Raw genomic sequence first — 18705 nt, 5'->3', positions numbered from 1 at the left:
TACAACATTCCGAAAACATGTCTACGGTATTGGAATGCGGCATTTGCGTGACCTATGATGAGAAAGCTACGTCTACTATCTCAGGGGGAGATTACGGCAGTGTACTCTTCTTCCCTTGTCATGGTTTTTGTCCCAATGGGTTTTTCCATGACCAGGTTTTTAATGAGGCATTACGTAATACAATTTGGATAATCAAGGGGGAGTGTTAAAGATAAGAACACAAATATAAAAATAATTATCCAAATCCATCCCTATCTGAAATGACCGACTACATATTTTATTAGTTTCTCTTCTTGTAAATATCTAATTATGACCGACTTGGTCATACTATAAATAGAGTGAATACGAATGAATAAGATGTAAGTCTTTCAACCGATAACACATCTCTCTCACTCACGTCAACCATCTTTCTTTTTATACACAAATTATATAAATACAAACGCTACCTCACCTATATTATACAACAAAAACTAAGTTTTTAAATCTTCTTAAACCTCTAGTCCTGACCATTTTGGTGTATTTAAGTATTTCACAATGGGTAATGACCAAAACACCCTCGCTTTCCTCCAACCTTCACATTTGAAAATCCCCCAAGCCACCGTTCTCTCTTTGCTGCTCACTTTCGCTGAAACTAGTTTCTACGTTTGCCATTTTCACTGATCCTTCAGAGACAAGTAGTTGATTGTTCTTGTTTCTGAAATCCCATTCCATTAAAGCATGGATTCGTTTCTGTTCATAACGATTTCGTTTTTCTCGTAACGTTTCTTCAATTTGTTTTGGACTCTAATGAAATAAAAATCGTTGCTTTATCTCATCTTTCATCTCCCTTTTGTTGTTGTGGAACGAAGACTCAACGAGACTCAGAAAATAAGCCACCTTTTTTTTTTTACTGTATCTCTAAGAAACCCTCTTATTTGTGTGGCAGGACTCTCTACAATCGCTGTTTGCACAAAAGTCACCATCTTTCCTGATCTTTCTAATAGGTCTCTGTTTATAAAAAAAAGCTACAGTGGGGTTTGTAATGGCGGGTGGGGAGGAGAAGACTCTTTCTCCAAAGGAGACTATACATCAAAAGTTTGGTGTCAAAGCAGGTTACATGATTGAGGAAGTCCATGTTTCTTCTCAGAACAGTTGTCTTTATCGATGCCACTTGCAGCTACCAGAATTTTCCGTTGTATCAAATGTCTTCAAGAGGAAGAAAGATGCTGAACAATCAGCTGCTGAATTGGCTCTGGAGAAGGTATGCCTTTGGTTTCATCTCTCATCTGTATTTGTATCTTTGTTTTCTAAAAACTCGTTTGTGTTAAAGAAGACAATAATACTGTTAATGTTGCAGCTAGGCATTCACCCTCAGGATGATGATCATCATCATCATATTACTGTGGAGGAAGGTTGGGATGATATTGCTGAACGCATCAAGTATATATTTTCTGACGAGGTTAGTAGCTCAAAAGTAGTTTCAAGGTTTCCATATACTTTTTATATACTAAGTTTCAATAGCAATTTTGAAATACATTCTCTTTATATGATTAACTAGCTTGAGGTTAACCTATAAGGCTATTGGCACTATTAATGTTTTAAGTTGTTTCCATTACAGTTTCTTTCATCCGATCATCCTCTTGGAAGTCACCTTAGAGCAACATTGCAAAGGGATGGTGAACGTCGTGGATCAGTTCCTGTTTCTGCCATCGCTGCATTTGATGCAAAGATTAACAGTCGCTGTAAAGTGATTAATCCTTCCGTGGATCAAGATCCTATCTTGGCCATGTCTTATGTGATGAAGGCTGCTGCAAAGTTATCGGATTACATTGTCGTGTCTCCACACGCAGCTTCACTCCGAAGGAAAAGTCCATACCCTCCAGCAATCATAGAAGGACTTGCTACTCATGTAGAAAGCATAAAAGTTGAGGCTGTACATATAAAATGTACCAAAAAGGATGAAGAAGTTGTTGAGCCGGTCCTTCTTGATGTTTCATCAGATCGGTATTACTTGGATACTATTGCTGAAAAGCTTGGTTTGAAGGATGCCAGCCAAGTGATGATATCCAGGGCGATTAGCAAAACTTTCTCTGGCTATGAGTGTAGGGTGTACTCTGCCATTCCTAAGCTGACGTCTTCCAATGATTTAAAAAAGTCTCGGAATGCAAAAGCAAGTTTTGTTAGTGGTCAAGATATTCATGGTGATGCAATCTTGGCATCTGTTGGTTACACAGGGAGGTCTCATGATCTTGAACATGACAATGTAACCTTAAAGTCATTTTACAGGTCCCTTTACCAACTTTTTCTTTTCAACATGTTTGGTTTTTTAGTTTGTGTATCTTATCATGTTTTTCGCTTGTGCAGGATATGTTGCGGTATGTCACCCAATGGAATCTACAAAATCTCCAGAAAAGCGTTGATTGCTGCACAGCTGCCTCTATTATTCACCAGAGAGTCTAACTGGAGAGGTCCATTTCCCAGGGAGATTCTCTGCATGTTCTGTCACCAGCAACAACTAGCGGAACCGGTGTTTACTATATCTACAGCTCCTGCTAAGTCGATGTCTGACTTGTTAAGTTCCTTCAACAAGATAAAAGATGATTCCGACAATCGGTATTTGAGTAGAGGTAACTGGGAGATGCCAGGATCAGGGAAGGGGTATAGATGTGAAGTGAAGATTTTCTCAAAGTCACAGGGTTTGGTTTTAGATTGTTCGTTGAAGAAGTTATATGAGGAGGAAAATGATGCAGTTCAAAATGCTGCATTGAAAGCCCTCTCATGGTTTAGTATGTTTTTCGGCGACATGGATGTAGAATCACTGGAAGCATGCTATACCGATGACGACCTGAATATTCAGTTTAATCAGAGGAATCGTTTTAAAGAGACCTTTCCAAGCAGTAGAGTGTATGAGCTCCCGGAGATTATCAGAAACGGAGATTTGTATAAATCAAGGGGGTCCATGGGTATGATGCCATGGGAAAAGAAGCGTGTTCAAAATATAGCAAACGGTTCCTTGGTCAGCATATGCTATTCTGTGTACTTGAAAAAGGATGCTGAGTATTCAAAGAAAGGTAAATCTTTGAAAGAACTCATTGAAAGCAATGAAGGGATAGAGTTTGAGGTAGGGCATGGGTCTATGAATCCACATCTTGAATCAGTTGTTACTCAGATGTCTGTGGGTCAGTATGTTTGTTTCTCTACTGGATTGCCTGCTGAAGGCTTGGTTTTGGCGGCTGCCAATGATACTGCGAAAGCTCTCTCACTCTTGTCAGGTAATGCTTCAACATTTGTCTTGTAGGAAAAGAAAAACTTTATCGAACGTTGACATTTGTGCCTTCATTAGTGAACTTAGGACTAGAAAATTCATGTTCTAGTATAAGTCCTCACTTTTAGTTTAAGAATCTCACCTTTAAGTTATGTAAGAATCTTACCTTTAAGTCTTCTGTTAATTACTCTATTGCATCAATCTTTAAAAAAAATTAAAAATCTTTTGTTTTGGTTTTTCTCAAATGGTTATGTGCTTTTTCAAAGCTTTCGCTACTGTAAACACTGCATGAACTATAAATTAATACATATATTTGTGACTGTGACTAAGACGAGGGAGTTCTGAAATTGCTTTGAATATCCAGGTTTGGAATACAGTGTACTTTTGTTGGGAGTGAAGGGTCCAACAGAAGAACGAATGGAGAAGGCTAACATTGTTGAAAAGGTTGCAGAAGGCTTCTTCTTGCAGTCTCTTAAAGACTGGTCTTTGATAAAAAGAGTATCAACCAGAGTAGGCTTTAAAAGAGTTCATCAATAAACTCTCCCTGGTCTTTGATCTTCTAAAAAGTCCCCAAGTCTTGCCCTTTGTCTTTCTGGTGGTCATCAGCTGAAGAAGTTGGACACAGAGTCCCATTGATTTCCAAAGCACAAGAGATGTGAAGTACTTTAACTTATTAAGTTCGGATTGGTTTTTTCTCCTAGAAGTTTTCTCTTACAAAAAGATGAGGTCTCTAAGCATATGAACATGACCTGCATACTTATGTCCAAACTCTCTTTCGATATTTTTAAGGTTAGTAGCCAGTGGAAATTTTTAAGTTATTAAACAATCAAACTAAAACCATTGAACTACCTAAATGTATATTGTTTATGTATATAGACTTCAATAGTTTATGAATTTTGTTCAAACATGAACAAAGAGGATAGTGGATTGGGAATAATATTAAAATTTTGAAACAATTAATACAAGAAAAGAATAAAGGAACAAAACAAAAAAGAGAAGACTTTTTACACGATTCCACAACATGTAAATGACCAAAACACCCCTCTTTCCTCCCTCTAGAAACCCCAACACTCTTCCTCTCTCTCTGGCTGTTGTGTCCTCTCCTCAGCGTAATTCTCTTTCTACATGCCCATTCCGCTAAACTCTTTAAAGGTATGTAGTTGGTTTCTAGGTTCATTATGTGTGTGTTTGTTGTGCAAGTTCTGGGCTTTTTCTGAAATTCAGTTTCATTGATTCATTCATTTCTGTTCATGACGATTCGTTCGTCTTAAACGATACTCAAAACCCCTGAAACGAAAAAAAATCGTTGCTTTACCCAGTTTCCTGTGTGTTCATCTCTCTGTTTCTCCATCGCATGTCCTTAAAAACTACCACATCAGTAACTGATTCGTTATCTGTGGCTCTGGTTCTAATTGTCAAGCTTAAAAATCAGATTTTGCACAAAAAGTTACAATCTTTCCTGATCTTTGACAATATTTACACTGACCCTTTGTTCGTCTCAGTGTATTAAACGAAGCTACATTTGCGTTTTTTTTTGTGATGGCGGGTGGAGGGAAACATACTCTTACTCCAAAGGCAATCATACATCAGAAGTTTGGTGCTAATGCAATCTATACAGTTGAGGAAGTTAATGACTCTGCTCAGAGTGCTTGTCCAGGATTAGCAATACCTCAAAAAGGACCATCTCTCTTTAGATGCCACTTGCAGCTACCAGACTTTTCTGTTGTTTCAAATGTCTGCAAGAAGAAGAAAGATTCAGAACAGTCTGCTGCTGAACTTGCTCTCGACAAGGTATGGTTTGATCTTCTTATATATATTATCTTCTTTACTCTTATGTTAACGAAGATAGTACTACTCATGTTGCAGCTAGGGTTCCGTCCTCAGAATGATGATCTTACCGTGGATGAAGCTTGGGATGATCTCGTTGGACGCATTAAGTATATATTTTCTGATGAGGTTAGTAGATACATTGAAGAAAATTATAACTCATGAAGTGTTAGTGGCACTAATGTGTTGGGGTTGCAGTTTCTTTCAGCTGATCATCCTCTGGGAGCTCACCTTAGAGCTGCATTGCGAAGGAACGGTGACTGTTGCGGCTCGGTTCCTGTTTCTGTAATTGCTACGTTTGATTCAAAGATCAACAGTCGTTGTAAAATCATCAATCCTTCTGTGGAATCAGATCCGTTCTTGGTCGTTTCCTGTGTCATGGAGGCTGCTGCAAAGTTGCGGGACTTCATTGTTGCATCTCCGCATGAAGCTTCACTCCGAAGGAAAAATCCATACCCTCCAGCAGTTGTAGAAGCATTAGCTACTCAAGTATCTGATTCCGTAGATAGCAGAAAAGTCAAGGCTGTGTATATACCATGTAAGGGTGAGGAGATTGTTGAGTTGGATTCTGTCGATGTTTCCTCGGGCCGGTATTACTTGGATAGTATTGCTGAAAGGCTCTGCTTGAAGAATGGCAACCAAGTGATGATATCCAGGTGATTATATTTAATTTTTTTCAATTAATAAGTTAAGCTTTCTTGGTGTTAATCTTTTGGTTTTATTAACAGGACACTTGGCAAAGCTTCATGTGGCTCTGAGTGTAGATTGTACTCTCCTATTACTAAATTCAAGTCCTCAGAAGTCTCTGGAAGCTCAAGTGAAGAATCATCTCGTCGGAATGCAAGAGCAAGTTACATTTGTGGTCAAGAGATTCACGGGGATGCAGTCTTGGCATCTGTTGGTTACCGATGGAAGTCCGAGGATCTTGACTTTGATGATGTAACTGTAGAGTCATTTTACAGGTCTCTTTCCTCCTTACCAACTCTTGCTCACATCTTCTTTTAACATAAGGATTCTTAAGTAATGCATTTTTGGGGCTTGTGCAGGATATGTTGCGGTATGTCACCCAATGGCATCTACAAAATCTCCAGACAAGCAGTACTTGCTGCTCAGTTACCTGCTTCATTCACTACAAAGTCTAACTGGAGAGGTCCGTTCCCCAGGGAGATTCTCTCCATGTTCTGCCACCAGCACAGACTAGCAGACCCCGTCTTTGCTATCTCTATAGCTCCTGTGAAATCGTTGGCTGACGTATACAGATCTCACAAGAATTTGAAGGTCTCGGGAGGATCTGATGATGCAGACGATGAGAATTTAAGTAAGGAAAAAGAGGATGCACCAGGATTAGGGAATGGTTTCAGATGTGAAGTGAAAGTTCTTACAAAGTCCCAGGGTCTGGTTTTGGAGTGTTCACCGAAAAAGTTCTATGAGAAGGAGAACGATGCTGTTCAGAATGCTTCGTTGAAAGCTCTCTTATGGTTTAGTAAGTTTTTCGATGATATGGATGTTGTTGGATCAGATTCAGATGATGAAGAGGATATCAAATCTCCAAGCACTACTCATGCTTTTACAATCCCACCAAACCTCGGAAATGGAGACAGCTCAAGGACCAAAAACGTGCCATCGGTAGAAGAGAAGCGTGTTCCCTCTATAACAAACGGTTCTGTGGTTAGCATCTGCTATTCTTTGTCTTTGGAAGTGGATCCTGAGTTTTCGACTGATGGAGAAGTCAGGGAAGGCAACGAAGAAGATATGGAGTCCGAGGAGGATGCTGAATATTATGAGCCATCAATAGATCTCATTGAAAGCCATGAAGAGATAGAGTTTGAGATTGGGACTAAAGCCATGAACCCACTTATTGAAACAGCTGTTACTCAGATGACTGTGGGTGAATTTGCTTCTTTCAATGCTACACTCTTTGCTGCTGCCGAAGCATTGATTCTGGCTGCTTCCAGCGATACTGCAAGGACACGCTACCTCCTATCAAGTAATGTTTCTAATGCTATCATTACTGCCTTCGCCAATGAACTTAGGTCTAGAAAGTTCTGATATAGTCTTATAGTAACCACCAAGCTTTACTTATATGTGTTAATAGACCAAAAGAGATGAAGTTTCCTTTGTGTTTTATGCAGAACATCCACAGTTGGTTTACAGTATAATTCTGTTGGGAGTGAAAGGGCCTAGTGAAGAGCGAATGGAGGCTGCTTTTTTCAAACCGCCACTTTCAAAACAGCGTGTGGAATATGCAGTTAAACATATAAAAAATTCATCTGCTTCTACTTTGGTATACTCTCTTGGTTGTTCAAGATAGTTAAGTCTCTATTTGTGAAAATCTGTGACAACTCTATTCTTGTGGCAGGCTGACTTTGGATGCGGTTCTGGTAGTTTATTAGACTCTCTACTTGACTATCCAACAACACTTCAAACCATTATTGGCGTTGACATCTCACCGAAAGGTCTTGCCCGTGCTGCTAAGGTATGCAAAATCATACACCACCGGTTTTTATTCCACTCTTGGACTAAACTTGATGAGACTAATGCGTTTGCACTCTTTAGTCATGATTTTTGTGTAATCGAGTAGAGATGGTTTATTGACTTCTGTTTGTGTGTTTCTATTTTAGATGCTACATGTAAAATTAAATAAGGAAGCTTGCAACGTCAACACTGCGACGCTTTATGATGGTTCCATCCTCGAGTTCGACTCCAGGCTGTATGACCTTGACATTGGCACTTGCTTAGAGGTCCCCTCCTATTATATTTTTGTGCATTTTCATCATAAAGCAATCTGTCTGGTTTTGCGTTACAAATAGCCTGTTCTGAATGTGTAGGTTATTGAGCACATGGAAGAAGATCAAGCCTGTGAGTTTGGTGAAAAGGTTCTAAGCTTGTTTCGCCCGAAGCTTCTGATAGTCTCAACACCAAACTTCGAGTACAACACAATTCTCCAGCGGTCTACTACACCAGAAAACCAAGAAGAAAACAAATCTGAGTCACAGCTTCCCAAATTCAGGAACCATGACCACAAATTCGAGTGGACAAGGGAACAGTTTAACCACTGGGCTACTAAACTTGCGGAACATCATAACTACAGCGTCGAGTTCAGTGGTGTTGGTGGGTCTGGTGAAGTAGAACCAGGGTTTGCTTCTCAAATAGCTGTGTTTAAACGGGAAGCTTCAGCTGTTGAGAGTGTAGCAGAAGGACAGCCTTATAAAGTCATATGGGAATGGAAGAAAGGCAATGGAGAAAAGAAAGACTGATTGGATCTTTTGGATTAGTAGAAGATTTTGCAAGCGATGTGATGATGTGTTCATCTATATATAAAAACTCAAAAGCTTGTTTTAGTTCTTTTGCCTTAGCTTCCGTAGATTAACCCATGGTGTGTTGTTTACTGTCTCTAGTCTAGTCTACTGAAAATGATGGGAACTAAACTACCATTTTGGCCCAGCAAGTATGTTTATTTATATTAAAGTCCCTGAACTTGTTATCATTGTCTCACTTCTCGAAAGCTGACTTTTCCAAGCAAATGCATTTGCCTTCTTGATCTGGAAGATCTCTGAGGAAGACGAGTTTTAGGCTTTAGAGGCAGAGGTTTAAGATATTTGTATGTACCGGTCACAAAGTGTTTGGTCAGGGTAATTGTGGAGGCTTGACAATGAAATGTTTTCATAGACAAAACAAAGAAGAATATGTATAAGGGGCACTCTAGAACAAATCTTAGTTTTTCATTTTTTAGAATAGATTCAGTAACAGAACACACCAAAGCACAAAAGACAGAAAATTCAAACATAAAACAGAGATAAAAGACTTGTTGCTTGTATGAAGCCTTACAAAGTAGTAGTAATCAATAATGTCTTCTTAAGCTTCTTCCTCATACTCTTCTTCGTCCTCCTCGTACTCTTCTTCACCCACTGTAGCATCCTGATATTGCTGGTACTCTGCAACAAGATCGTTCATGTTACTCTCAGCTTCCGTGAACTCCATCTCATCCATTCCTTCCCCTGTGTACCAATGAAGGAAAGCCTTTCTCCTGAACATAGCAGTGAACTGCTCACTCACACGCCTGAACATTTCCTGTATCGAAGTCGAGTTCCCTATGAAAGTCGACGCCATTTTCAAACCCGTGGGAGCTATATCGCAGACGCTTGACTTCACGTTGTTCGGAATCCACTCAACAAAGTAGGATGAGTTCTTGTTCTGGACGTTCATCATCTGCTCATCAACTTCTTTGGTACTCATCTTCCCACGGAACACAGCAGAAGCTGTCAAGTAACGGCCATGGCGAGGATCAGCTGCGCACATCATGTTTTTGGCGTCCCACATCTGTTGGGTTAGCTCAGGGACGCTTAAGGCGCTGTATTGTTGAGACCCTCTTGACGTCAGTGGCGCAAAACCCACCATGAAGAAGTGGAGCCTTGGGAAAGGGATGAGATTCACAGCGAGTTTTCTGAGGTCGGAGTTTAGTTGACCAGGGAAACGGAGACAGCATGTGACACCACTCATGGTAGCTGAGATGAGGTGGTTAAGGTCACCAACTAAACAACACCACACAAGAACCAGAACAATGTCAGAGTACAATCACACGAAACATTGGAAAACAAGAGGTTTCGTAAACTCACAAGTGGGATTAGAAAGCTTCAAGGTGCGGAAACAGATATCGTAGAGAGCTTCGTTATCCAAAACCATACATTCGTCAGCATTCTCAACAAGCTGGTGAACGGAGAGTGTAGCATTGTACGGCTCAACGACGGTGTCGGAGACCTTAGGAGAAGGGAAAACCGAAAAGGTCATCATCATACGGTCAGGATACTCCTCCCTTATCTTAGAGATAAGAAGAGTCCCCATCCCAGAGCCAGTTCCTCCTCCCAAAGAATGACACACTTGAAAACCTATTCCACAAATCAATCACGAATCCAAATCAAGAACATCATAAAGATCTAGATTCCAAGCAAATGAGATTCCGTCAACTTAAAATCTAGAAAACGAAAACGCGTAATCTCTCTCACCTTGAAGACAATCGCAATTCTCAGCTTCCTTCCTCACAACATCAAGAACCGAATCAATCAACTCAGCTCCCTCAGTATAATGCCCCTTCGCCCAGTTATTCCCGGCGCCGGACTGCCCAAACACGAAGTTATCCGGCCGGAAAATCTGACCGAACGGCCCGGATCTGAGGGAATCCATCGTCCCAGGCTCCAGATCCATGAGCACGGCGCGAGGGACGTACTTGCCTCCGCTGGCTTCGTTGTAATAGACGTTGATCCTCTCGAGCTGGAGATCCGTTTCGCCGCAGTACTGACCGGTGGGGTCGATGGCGTGCTCGCCGCAGATGACTTCCCAGAACTTGGCACCGATCTGGTTTCCGCACTGGCCTCCTTGGATGTGAAGGATTTCTCTCATTTTCTCAGCAGATGTTTTTTCTCGAGAAAATGTGGGAAAATTTGGCGACTCCCTTCTTCGCTGTTTAGGTTTTGAATTATTGAGGGGTGTAAAAAGAATTTAGTAGTAATCTGATATATATATATAGTTTACGTCCCTTTGGTTAAAAATTCTTTAATAATTTACTGTATGATCCTTTAACTTCTTTTTATCTTTAAATAATACCGTGATAGTTTCTATCGCTCTTTTCGATTTGGTTTCTTTATGTGCTGTATGACAGCGAGTCCGAAACAAAAATATCTCGAGTCTTTCGGTAGATATTTTGTTATTAATATGAAAATTAAAAAGACTCGTGAAAAGCTATAAAGGCAAGTTTTTTTTTAAAATTGCACATGGTATCCTAGGTCGTTGAGTTATGATTTTTTTTAATTATTATTTTCCTGGATATGAGAGATTAAAGACTAGAAGATTAGATTTAGCGTGATTACGTGGATTTTCCTTTGTTGTTTCGAACTAATTAATCAGTACACCATTTTTAGGAAAGTACTTATTAAGCAAATCCACCCATAATAATCTACTTTTGCTGATTATAGAAGTTCGAAATAAATGGATTACAGGCCAATGCCCAGAGTTCGCCAACCCACAAAAATGCTTAATATAGATTATATAAATTATCGTTAGACAAATATATAACCGTAAGAATCTTAAAATAACTACAACCGATTAACCATGCCAATGTCCAAAAAATATAATTGCGGATGAATATTTTGGTTTTCAGTTTAGTTATAGTTTGAGGCATTTACATACTATTCGGATTACAAAAATATAATTGAACAGAAACTAAAATCTATTTCGAAATGAATTGTAGTTTGGATTCGGGAACCACAAACAAAAATTCAACAAAAAAATATATGATACCTAGTAAAAACATCTTCAACTCCACTGCATATTTTATTTCAAAATTGAGAAAATGGAATAAGAAATAGAATAACGAACAAAAAATAAAATAATTACTCTATTTATAAAGTAATGCTTTTATTTTTTGTTCATCACTCAATTTTCTATTTCACTTTTTATATTTTACTCTATATTTTAGAATAAAATATAGAGTAGTTTGCAGATGCTTTGAGGATCGTTCCGGCGGTAAGCAAAATTATAAAAATAGTGCTTATTTATATCATTTTGTACTAGTAAGTATAAAAAAAAATCCTCTAGCAAATTAATTTTGAAAATTTGAAATTCTAATAAATGATTCCACTTGCTTGTGCTTTAGACCAGACATGAAGCTAATGAAGCAGCATTAAATATTATAGGCATATATATATATATATATGTATATTACATATAACTGTAAGTAAAAGCGAAGTGGAGAAATTAGTTTTACAAACTTTTTAAATTCATTTACGGTGGATATAAACTCGTTAATTATAACTTGAGTTTAAATTTCGTTTTAAAATCAGATTGAAAGCTGAACCAGACTACAATTTAATATGGTTCGATCGAATTAAATTTTGATATAATAATATGATTCAATATATTTTAATATATAAATATTTAGTAAGTATGTTATATAATTAAAATATGAATAAATATCAAATCTAAAACATCTACACATATTAGTTTTTATTTATAATTTTTGTTTATAATTTTACTGGCATTTGTTCATTTTAATAATTTTGATATCTGACCAATAACTAATTGTGTGATCAATTTATGGTTGAACTAACTTAGTCTTGGGGGTGGATTTACTTCATTCCTTAAGGCTCAATAGACAATAAATTAAGTTCATTTTACTATGAAACCTTAGCTTATTCCTTGTATAAATAGAGATAGGTCAGGGCGTTCGGGTACCCGTTGGCGTTCGGATCAGGTTTTTCGGGTTTTCGGGTTTTCGGATTTACGTTCTTAGGTCACATACTAAAATTTTATTAATATGGGTCGGGTTCGGATAATAACATTTCGGGTTCGGTTCAAAATTATATTGCGTCTTAAAACCCATAAAGTAATCATATATCATACGGATTCTATCGGTTCGGTTCGGATATAACCGAAGTAAAAAAACAAAAAACTTGAAGCAACACATAAAGAAAAACATCTAAATTAAATAAAAATTAATCTATCACACATAAAATTGATAAAATAACAATAAAATGTTAAATCAAGCATGAAAACAAACATTATTTGTAAACAATATGTATTGCCTTATAGAGAGTAGACTTTTTTATTTCAAAGAGCAAATTATAAAATACTTATTTATAACTAATTGTGTACTTAAATGATTTATTAAAATTTAATATTTATTATTATATATCATGTTATCAGAAATTTTGAATTTAATAATTGAAATACTTATATATATTTCAAAATATTTATATTAACTATTAATTTCGGATTTTCGGGTTACCCGTTCGGGTTTGGTTAATAATACTCCGGGTTCGGATATTTTTTGTACCACCCTACAAGATCCGTTTGGGTATTTTTACATTTCGGGTCGGATAACGGATCGGGTTTTTCGGTTCGGATTCGGTTCGGATTTCGGGTTCCGGATTTTATGCTCAGGCCTAAATAGAGATACATCTCTCTTTATCATGGGGGATATTCTCTTCTTCCATTTTAGACATTGAACACTTCTTACAAAGAGTTTATAGATTTAGATTTACTTTACACTAGAAACCATCTTTATAATATAATCTTTGATATATAAACTATTTTTTATGTTCATTTCTTATTTGATTTTTTTCAAGATTTCTCATAAACCTCAAAGAATCTAATCATTATTCTTATATTTTTTTTTATTGTATGATTCAACAAACATCACCAGCATAAACACCGTTTTTGGGTCAAACTGTTGGCGCTAGAAGGAAGGGCCAAAGGGAAAACTATCTTCGAAGCATATCAAACTTGGAAAAACCCTAGATCTACGGTAAAAAAAAAAAAATCAATCATATCGACTCTTTCTTCTTCCATTCGGACGGAGAGAAGATCTCGGAAAACACGAGTCTAGAGAAAGGAGGAATCTTTCTTCGAAACCTTGATGTTGATGTCACCACAGAGCCCAAGATTCTCACCAGCTCGTCGGCTCGTCAAGCTGAGAACTTGTCGTTATGGTCCCATCTCGGCATCTCGTCTTCATGGGTTACGAACTCGTCAATTCACTTATCCACCACCACGTCGAGTTCAATCACACGCCAAACTCAACCTGTGTTTGATCCCGGCATGTAACATCCATGCGATCCAACAATGAAACTTGCAGACAAGACCGACTTTGCCGACAAGAAGACATGACCCAAAAGTCTCGACTTCTATTATGGTTTCTCTCGGTGGAGTGAAATCGGGGGAGATAAGCGGCGAAGAAGCCAATCCATGCCGTGATGACATGGGTTCACCAGCAACCACCGAAAGTCAAAGCCTTTCTTGCTCAGAACAGACAAAAGCCTGCCCACATCAGCTGTGTGTCTATTTTGATTCAGAAGATCGATAGTCCCCAGCGCTTCTTCTACATGTCCTCTCATCACCAGAGCTTCTAAGATCTCTGCAACCAAATCCATATTCTCCTCAATGCCTGCGTTTTTATCTATCATGATCATCACACCGCTTGTTGTCTGATGATTGTTGATCATCATGACTTGTTGCTGTTATGGCCTTACCTTCATCTATATACGTTGCCAGCAGGCTTAAGCTCTGTTCAAGCTCCAAAAGGAACAGAAGAAAACAGAGGACATGACCAGTGCGGTATCTCTTCACGATCACTTCAGCGGTCAACTTCTTCTTGTTCTTGATTACAAAGACGAGATTCTTCGTGGGATAACCGTCAAGACGCCGCCAAGTTCTGGCATTTCTTGAGATGTTGTCACTAGAGAAGAAGACCTGATTCAGGTGAAGCTGAAACGTGTTGACTGGAGTTTACTCTGTTACTGTGACACTCCAAGAATGTTGGATCAGATTACTGAGACTGATCTGATAAAGCCATCATGTGTTTGGTCGGGTTTTGGTAGTGAAAGTGAGTGTGTCGTCTCTAATGTGGTTAAAAATATTCTGCAACGGTTGATGCTTGACATCTCTCACGAGCATCTATCTGAAAGCTACTCTTCATCTCGTCGTCTATTCTGCACCAGCAGCCACTTCGGCAAGAGCATGATCTCCATCAACAATTCTCTACAGAGTTCTCAAGCTCCTCGTCACATAAATCAAATTGTGATCTCGGCGTTCTCGGTTCATCTCGGCAGTCATGGTTTGATATTGGAAAAGCTCCACAAGCTTGCCACAACCGGCACAAACTCCTCGTCAAGAAGAAACATCACATGAGACATGACCTTATCTTCAGATCATTTCTCCATGAAGCCATGACTTGTTGCTTCCAGCAACTCGAAAATCAGCTTGATCTCGATGTATTGCTCTCAAGAATGATGAATTCCTCAAACGTGTGAATGTGTGCGTCTCCAACACCGCAACGAGTTCAGTCACATGATTATCAGCATCGCCTCTCTCCAATCAAGTGCCGAGAAGAATATAAACGAAAGAGATTATAGATGAAGGTCTAAAACAGCTCGGCATGTTTATGATCTCGTAATTGCCATTCTCTTTCTCTAAGAACGAGCTGTTCAACTTGTTGTATGATACACCGAGCTCATCATCATCTCAGCTCAGACGAGAGGACCAAGTTTTAGAGCAATTCCCTCTGAGCTCACTACAACCGTCTCCGAGAGCTTAGACAATGGCGAGACTTAGCAACCTCAACAGCACAAGTCAAGATTCTCGGCAACTGGAGATGAGAAGAGTTTGATTCTTCTTGTATTCTCGGCCACAAGTTGTTTTGACGATACCAAGGTCTTGAAGTGATGCCTATGGTAGCTTCTTCACCAAGATACAAACAAATTTCGGCAACCTCGCTTGTTTGCTCTTCACCACAAAGATAAGCTCTCTTATTAAATCATAACATGCTTTAATGACTTTCAAACTGCACATATGTGTCACGGTAGAATTATTGTTGTGGTTTAAATTATTAAACAACTCTAAAGACGTGTTCGCTCATCTCATGTTATTGCTTTACTGATTGGTAGCCTTATGATATTAATAAGTTGACAATTATTATATCATCATGTGCAACTCACTACCGTTAAGTGAAAACAAGTTCAACCTAGCTTGCTTATTAATTATGCAACAGTTGGTTATTTCTTTTGGGTTAGATTGATCTAATCATGATCATGTTTTTTGTGAACCAGAGACAAAGAGAAAAACAGAGCCAACAAGCGCTCACCACTGTCATATCATCATGCTTCGAAAGACGGTTCTCAGCTTCGAGCTTGTTGAAAGCAGTACAAGCAGCATAAGCCGGCACATTTCTTAGCATCATCATAGCCTGACGAGCATACACACCAACTACTTGTTCGGCACACACAATCTCAACACGAGACTTCGGATCGGCAATAATTCGGTAAACGTGTACTTTAGACACAAGTTTAAATTGAACTTGTTTTTTATTAGACTCGAGTTTGCGGTCGACTCGCTTATTGTTAGACACGAGTTTACAAAAACTAGTCTTTGACTAGGCATGAGTTTACAGAAACTCTCCTTCTACTAGGCACGAGTTCTCAGTAAATTCGCCTCTGTCTCGGCATGAGTCAAGTAAACTCGTCTTTCACTAAGCACGAGTTTAAAGCAAACTCGTCTTTTACTAGGCACAAATTCGAAGTAAACTTGCCTAAACCATCATAGACATGAATGTGTCTAGTTCATTGTCTAATAAATCCTATTCGTAAAATTCACAGAGATCGACTTCATCTCTCTCTACGAACTTGGGGGAACTTACTGTTAGGGGTTGATTTACATCTTCCTCAAGGCCCATTAGACATTGAATTAGGCACATATTGCTAGGAAGCCTTGGGATTCATCTTTCAATTAATATGGAACTACCTCATTCTTAGAAAGAATTTTTTTCTCTTGATTTTACACTTAGAACACTTCTTACAAAGAGTTTATGGATTCTTAGATTTACTTTACACTTGTAATCATACTTGTAATACAATCTTTGATCAATAAATTCTTTTTGATGTTCATTTTCATTTGATTTCTATGTTTATTTTTCTTTAAGCCTCAAGAATCTAAAAAAATTATTTCTTAAACTCTTCATTATATAAATCCGACAAACGCACTATTTTCAGTTCAAACACTTAGATCTAATATAACTATGTGACCGGTTTATGATCCACTCTAGTCTAATCATCAGATCGGTCAGGTTCGAAAAACAGCAGTGAAAGGTTAAATATACGTGATCAATTATTTGATATTTGGTTCTGTTTAAATTTTGGTTTGATCTGGTCCACTTCAGCTAGTAGTACTGTGTGGGTACACTGACATAAATGAAAAAAAAAAGTGAACTAAGTTATTGATTATTCAAAAATAAAAAATAATCGGTTAAGGCACGCGTCGTCGTGTAATGTCTTTATAGCGGTTTCTTCATCATATAGCTCGCTCGCATTTCTCTCTCTCTCTCGCTCAATCGCCTTCACTTTCTGCGCAAAGAAAAGCGTCCATCTTCCCCCCATTTATTGTTCTTCTCTCCCTTTTCTTTCTCCAATGTCTTATTAAATGGGTCTCGTCTCTTCGACAAACCCTCTTTCTCTGGGTTCTTCGAAGACGTAATTAATAATAAAAGGTCCCTTTAATTCAGTTTTCTTTTCATTGGACCTTCTTCAAGCCATGCCTTTGCCTTGGAAGAAATCGAAATCGGGTCGGATCTCCAAATTCGTATCGGACCTCCAACAATCTCCCAAACGCGGCGGATCTCTCGTCGTCGAAACTGGCTTCCCAACTTCCCTTATCCATCTCTTCTTCAAGAACCGCGATCGTCTCAAAAAATCTTCTTCTAAACGAAACAACAACAACAAAGCTCAGATACCAACCGGTCCGAGTCATTCTCATTCGACACGTCAGCGTGTTGCGTCTCTCCCTCCTCCTATTTCTTCGCTTCCAGCGTCGGTGACGGAGGATCCCGCGGCGAGTAAGATTGATGAAAGCTTCGTCTGTGACGGTGGCTCAACACCTGAGAACAGAAACGACGGAAACGGCGGTGATCACGACGGCGGAGGAGGAGGAGGATGTTGCGTATTAATGGTGGTGGCGATTAAGGTCTTCGTGGTGGCTGTGCTCGCCTTGAGCACGAAAAAGCTCGCCGTGGGGATCACTTTCTCCGCCTTCGCCCTCCTCTTCCTCGAGTTCGCCGTGCCGCGTGTCCTCACGCTCCTCAATCTCTGCCCCAACGCGCAGGTTCGGCTCGATTCATTGATCAGAAAGCTCATAGGGACGAAGAAGCTTGAATCATCCCCACCATCATCATCATCACCATCATCATCGACGCAAGAGAGAACAAGAAACAATGTCTCCTTCGAAATCATCGAAACCTTACAAGAACAGAGAGATCGCATCGAGGAAACTCGAGTTCCCGAACCACCACCGGAGAACCAACCCGCGGCGGAGGAGAGAGAAGTGCTGACGATCAGAGACGTGGTGTTCACGAAGGAGAAAAGTAAAAGCGCGAAGCTTAAGTCAAAGATCGTGAAGAAGATCGTGCCGAAGAAGCTGAGGAGTTACAAGAAGAAGAAGAAGCTGAAGAAGATGAAAGAAAAAGAAGAAGCGGAAGGTGTGGAGATTGAGATATTCGAAGAAGGAGGAGAAGGGTCTACGACAGAAGCTTCCAGCTTGTATTCGGAAGATATAACCGAGAGCGAAGTGTCTGAGAGATACGAGATTGGTTCGAATCCGCCATTGCTGGAGAGCTGTGAAGAAGAAGAAGAGGAGGACGAATCGAAAAGAGATCTAACGAAAGTGATGGTAATGATAGTGATTGCGCTTGCTGGGTTGTTAGGCGGGAAAGTCTTAGCTATTGTTCTGACAGTATCTTCCTGTCTGTTTCTGAGATTGGTCTGCTCCAAATCTCAAACTATTCTCTGACAAAGGGTCTGAACTCGGAGGGAAAAAGGGCCAGGCTTTGGGAAGTTTTTGCTTTTGTTGTTTGTGTTCCGTGTCTGCGGTGGGACCTACGGATCGCCTTTAAGTGACGGTGTTGACGGAAGTGTTGTTGGGTGGTTGGCAGTTCGAAGCTACAATTGTTTTGCTTATGAAACTGTAAATTTTCTTTAAAAAATGTTATTAACAGAGGATGTTGTTATTATTAACTTATTATGTGATGGTCAAGTACTCAAGGAGTCAAAGTTGTTGTTTACTGTTAAGGAAAAAAAACGTAATTAATATTTTAAAGA

General features: G+C 39.1%; 4 protein-coding genes across 6 annotated transcripts; 3 read left to right on the top strand and 1 right to left on the bottom strand.

The window, feature by feature from the left end:
• Positions 1–360: 360 nt before the first annotated feature.
• On the top strand, positions 361–4092 carry LOC106375683 (small RNA 2'-O-methyltransferase). 2 transcript variants are annotated; one of them, XM_022707827.2, is made up of 5 exons: positions 368–1240; positions 1337–1438; positions 1598–2265; positions 2344–3251; positions 3609–4092. In XM_022707827.2, exons 1-5 carry the CDS (start codon positions 1022–1024, stop codon positions 3779–3781), a joined length of 2070 nt encoding a protein of 689 aa, XP_022563548.1. In that variant the 5' UTR covers positions 368–1021; the 3' UTR covers positions 3782–4092. The 2 variants fall into 2 exon arrangements, with proteins under 2 accessions (XP_048601517.1, XP_022563548.1); XM_048745560.1 differs by having other exon boundaries at positions 361–538; positions 926–1438; positions 1598–3251; positions 3609–4059.
• A 165-nt stretch (positions 4093–4257) lies between these two features.
• Positions 4258–8558, top strand: LOC106375682 (small RNA 2'-O-methyltransferase). Of its 2 annotated transcripts, XM_013815658.3 has the most exons (10): positions 4258–4396; positions 4747–5035; positions 5111–5200; positions 5270–5727; positions 5800–6033; positions 6118–7058; positions 7204–7355; positions 7431–7547; positions 7693–7812; positions 7900–8558. In XM_013815658.3, the coding sequence occupies exons 2-10, from the start codon at positions 4784–4786 to the stop codon at positions 8326–8328; spliced, it is 2793 nt and encodes a 930-aa protein (XP_013671112.1). In that variant the 5' UTR covers positions 4258–4396; positions 4747–4783; the 3' UTR covers positions 8329–8558. The 2 variants fall into 2 exon arrangements, with proteins under 2 accessions (XP_013671112.1, XP_048601516.1); XM_048745559.1 differs by having other exon boundaries at positions 4747–5200.
• Positions 8559–8774: 216 nt separating this feature from the next.
• LOC106375684 (tubulin beta-9 chain) lies at positions 8775–10577 on the bottom strand. Its single transcript, XM_013815661.3, has 3 exons — positions 10075–10577; positions 9688–9957; positions 8775–9603 (listed from the first exon to the last, which is right to left on the bottom strand). Exons 1-3 carry the CDS (start codon positions 10466–10468, stop codon positions 8927–8929), a joined length of 1341 nt encoding a protein of 446 aa, XP_013671115.1. The 5' UTR covers positions 10469–10577; the 3' UTR covers positions 8775–8926.
• Positions 10578–13320: 2743 nt separating this feature from the next.
• Positions 13321–18668, top strand: LOC106375685. Its single transcript, XM_022708075.2, has 2 exons — positions 13321–15881; positions 16216–18668. The coding sequence occupies exon 2, from the start codon at positions 17147–17149 to the stop codon at positions 18395–18397; it is 1251 nt and encodes a 416-aa protein (XP_022563796.1). The 5' UTR covers positions 13321–15881; positions 16216–17146; the 3' UTR covers positions 18398–18668.
• Positions 18669–18705: the final 37 nt, after the last annotated feature.

Source organism: Brassica napus, chromosome C1, assembly GCF_020379485.1.
Source record: "Brassica napus cultivar Da-Ae chromosome C1, Da-Ae, whole genome shotgun sequence".
Taxonomy (NCBI): domain Eukaryota; kingdom Viridiplantae; phylum Streptophyta; class Magnoliopsida; order Brassicales; family Brassicaceae; genus Brassica; species Brassica napus.
This window is presented reverse-complemented; position numbering and strand designations above follow the sequence as displayed.

Bases quoted from the DNA above. Each gene is read 5' to 3' on its own strand.
- LOC106375683 (XM_048745560.1), top strand. From the start codon at position 1,022: ATGGCGGGTGGGGAGGAGAAGACTCTTTCTCCAAAGGAGACTATACAT. The intron at 1,439-1,597 runs GTTAGTAGCTCA...TTTCCATTACAG, and splicing joins AGTATATATTTTCTGACGAG to TTTCTTTCATCCGATCATCC. The intron at 3,252-3,608 runs GTAATGCTTCAA...TTGAATATCCAG, and splicing joins AGCTCTCTCACTCTTGTCAG to GTTTGGAATACAGTGTACTT.
- LOC106375682 (XM_048745559.1), top strand. From the start codon at position 4,784: ATGGCGGGTGGAGGGAAACATACTCTTACTCCAAAGGCAATCATACAT. The intron at 5,201-5,269 runs GTTAGTAGATAC...TTGGGGTTGCAG, and splicing joins AGTATATATTTTCTGATGAG to TTTCTTTCAGCTGATCATCC. The intron at 7,059-7,203 runs GTAATGTTTCTA...TGTTTTATGCAG, and splicing joins GACACGCTACCTCCTATCAA to AACATCCACAGTTGGTTTAC.
- LOC106375684 (XM_013815661.3), bottom strand. From the start codon at position 10,468: ATGAGAGAAATCCTTCACATCCAAGGAGGCCAGTGCGGAAACCAGATC. The intron at 9,958-10,074 runs GTGAGAGAGATT...TTTGTGGAATAG, and splicing joins GAATTGCGATTGTCTTCAAG to GTTTTCAAGTGTGTCATTCT. The intron at 9,604-9,687 runs GTGAGTTTACGA...GGTGTTGTTTAG, and splicing joins GAAGCTTTCTAATCCCACTT to TTGGTGACCTTAACCACCTC.
- LOC106375685 (XM_022708075.2), top strand. From the start codon at position 17,147: ATGCCTTTGCCTTGGAAGAAATCGAAATCGGGTCGGATCTCCAAATTC.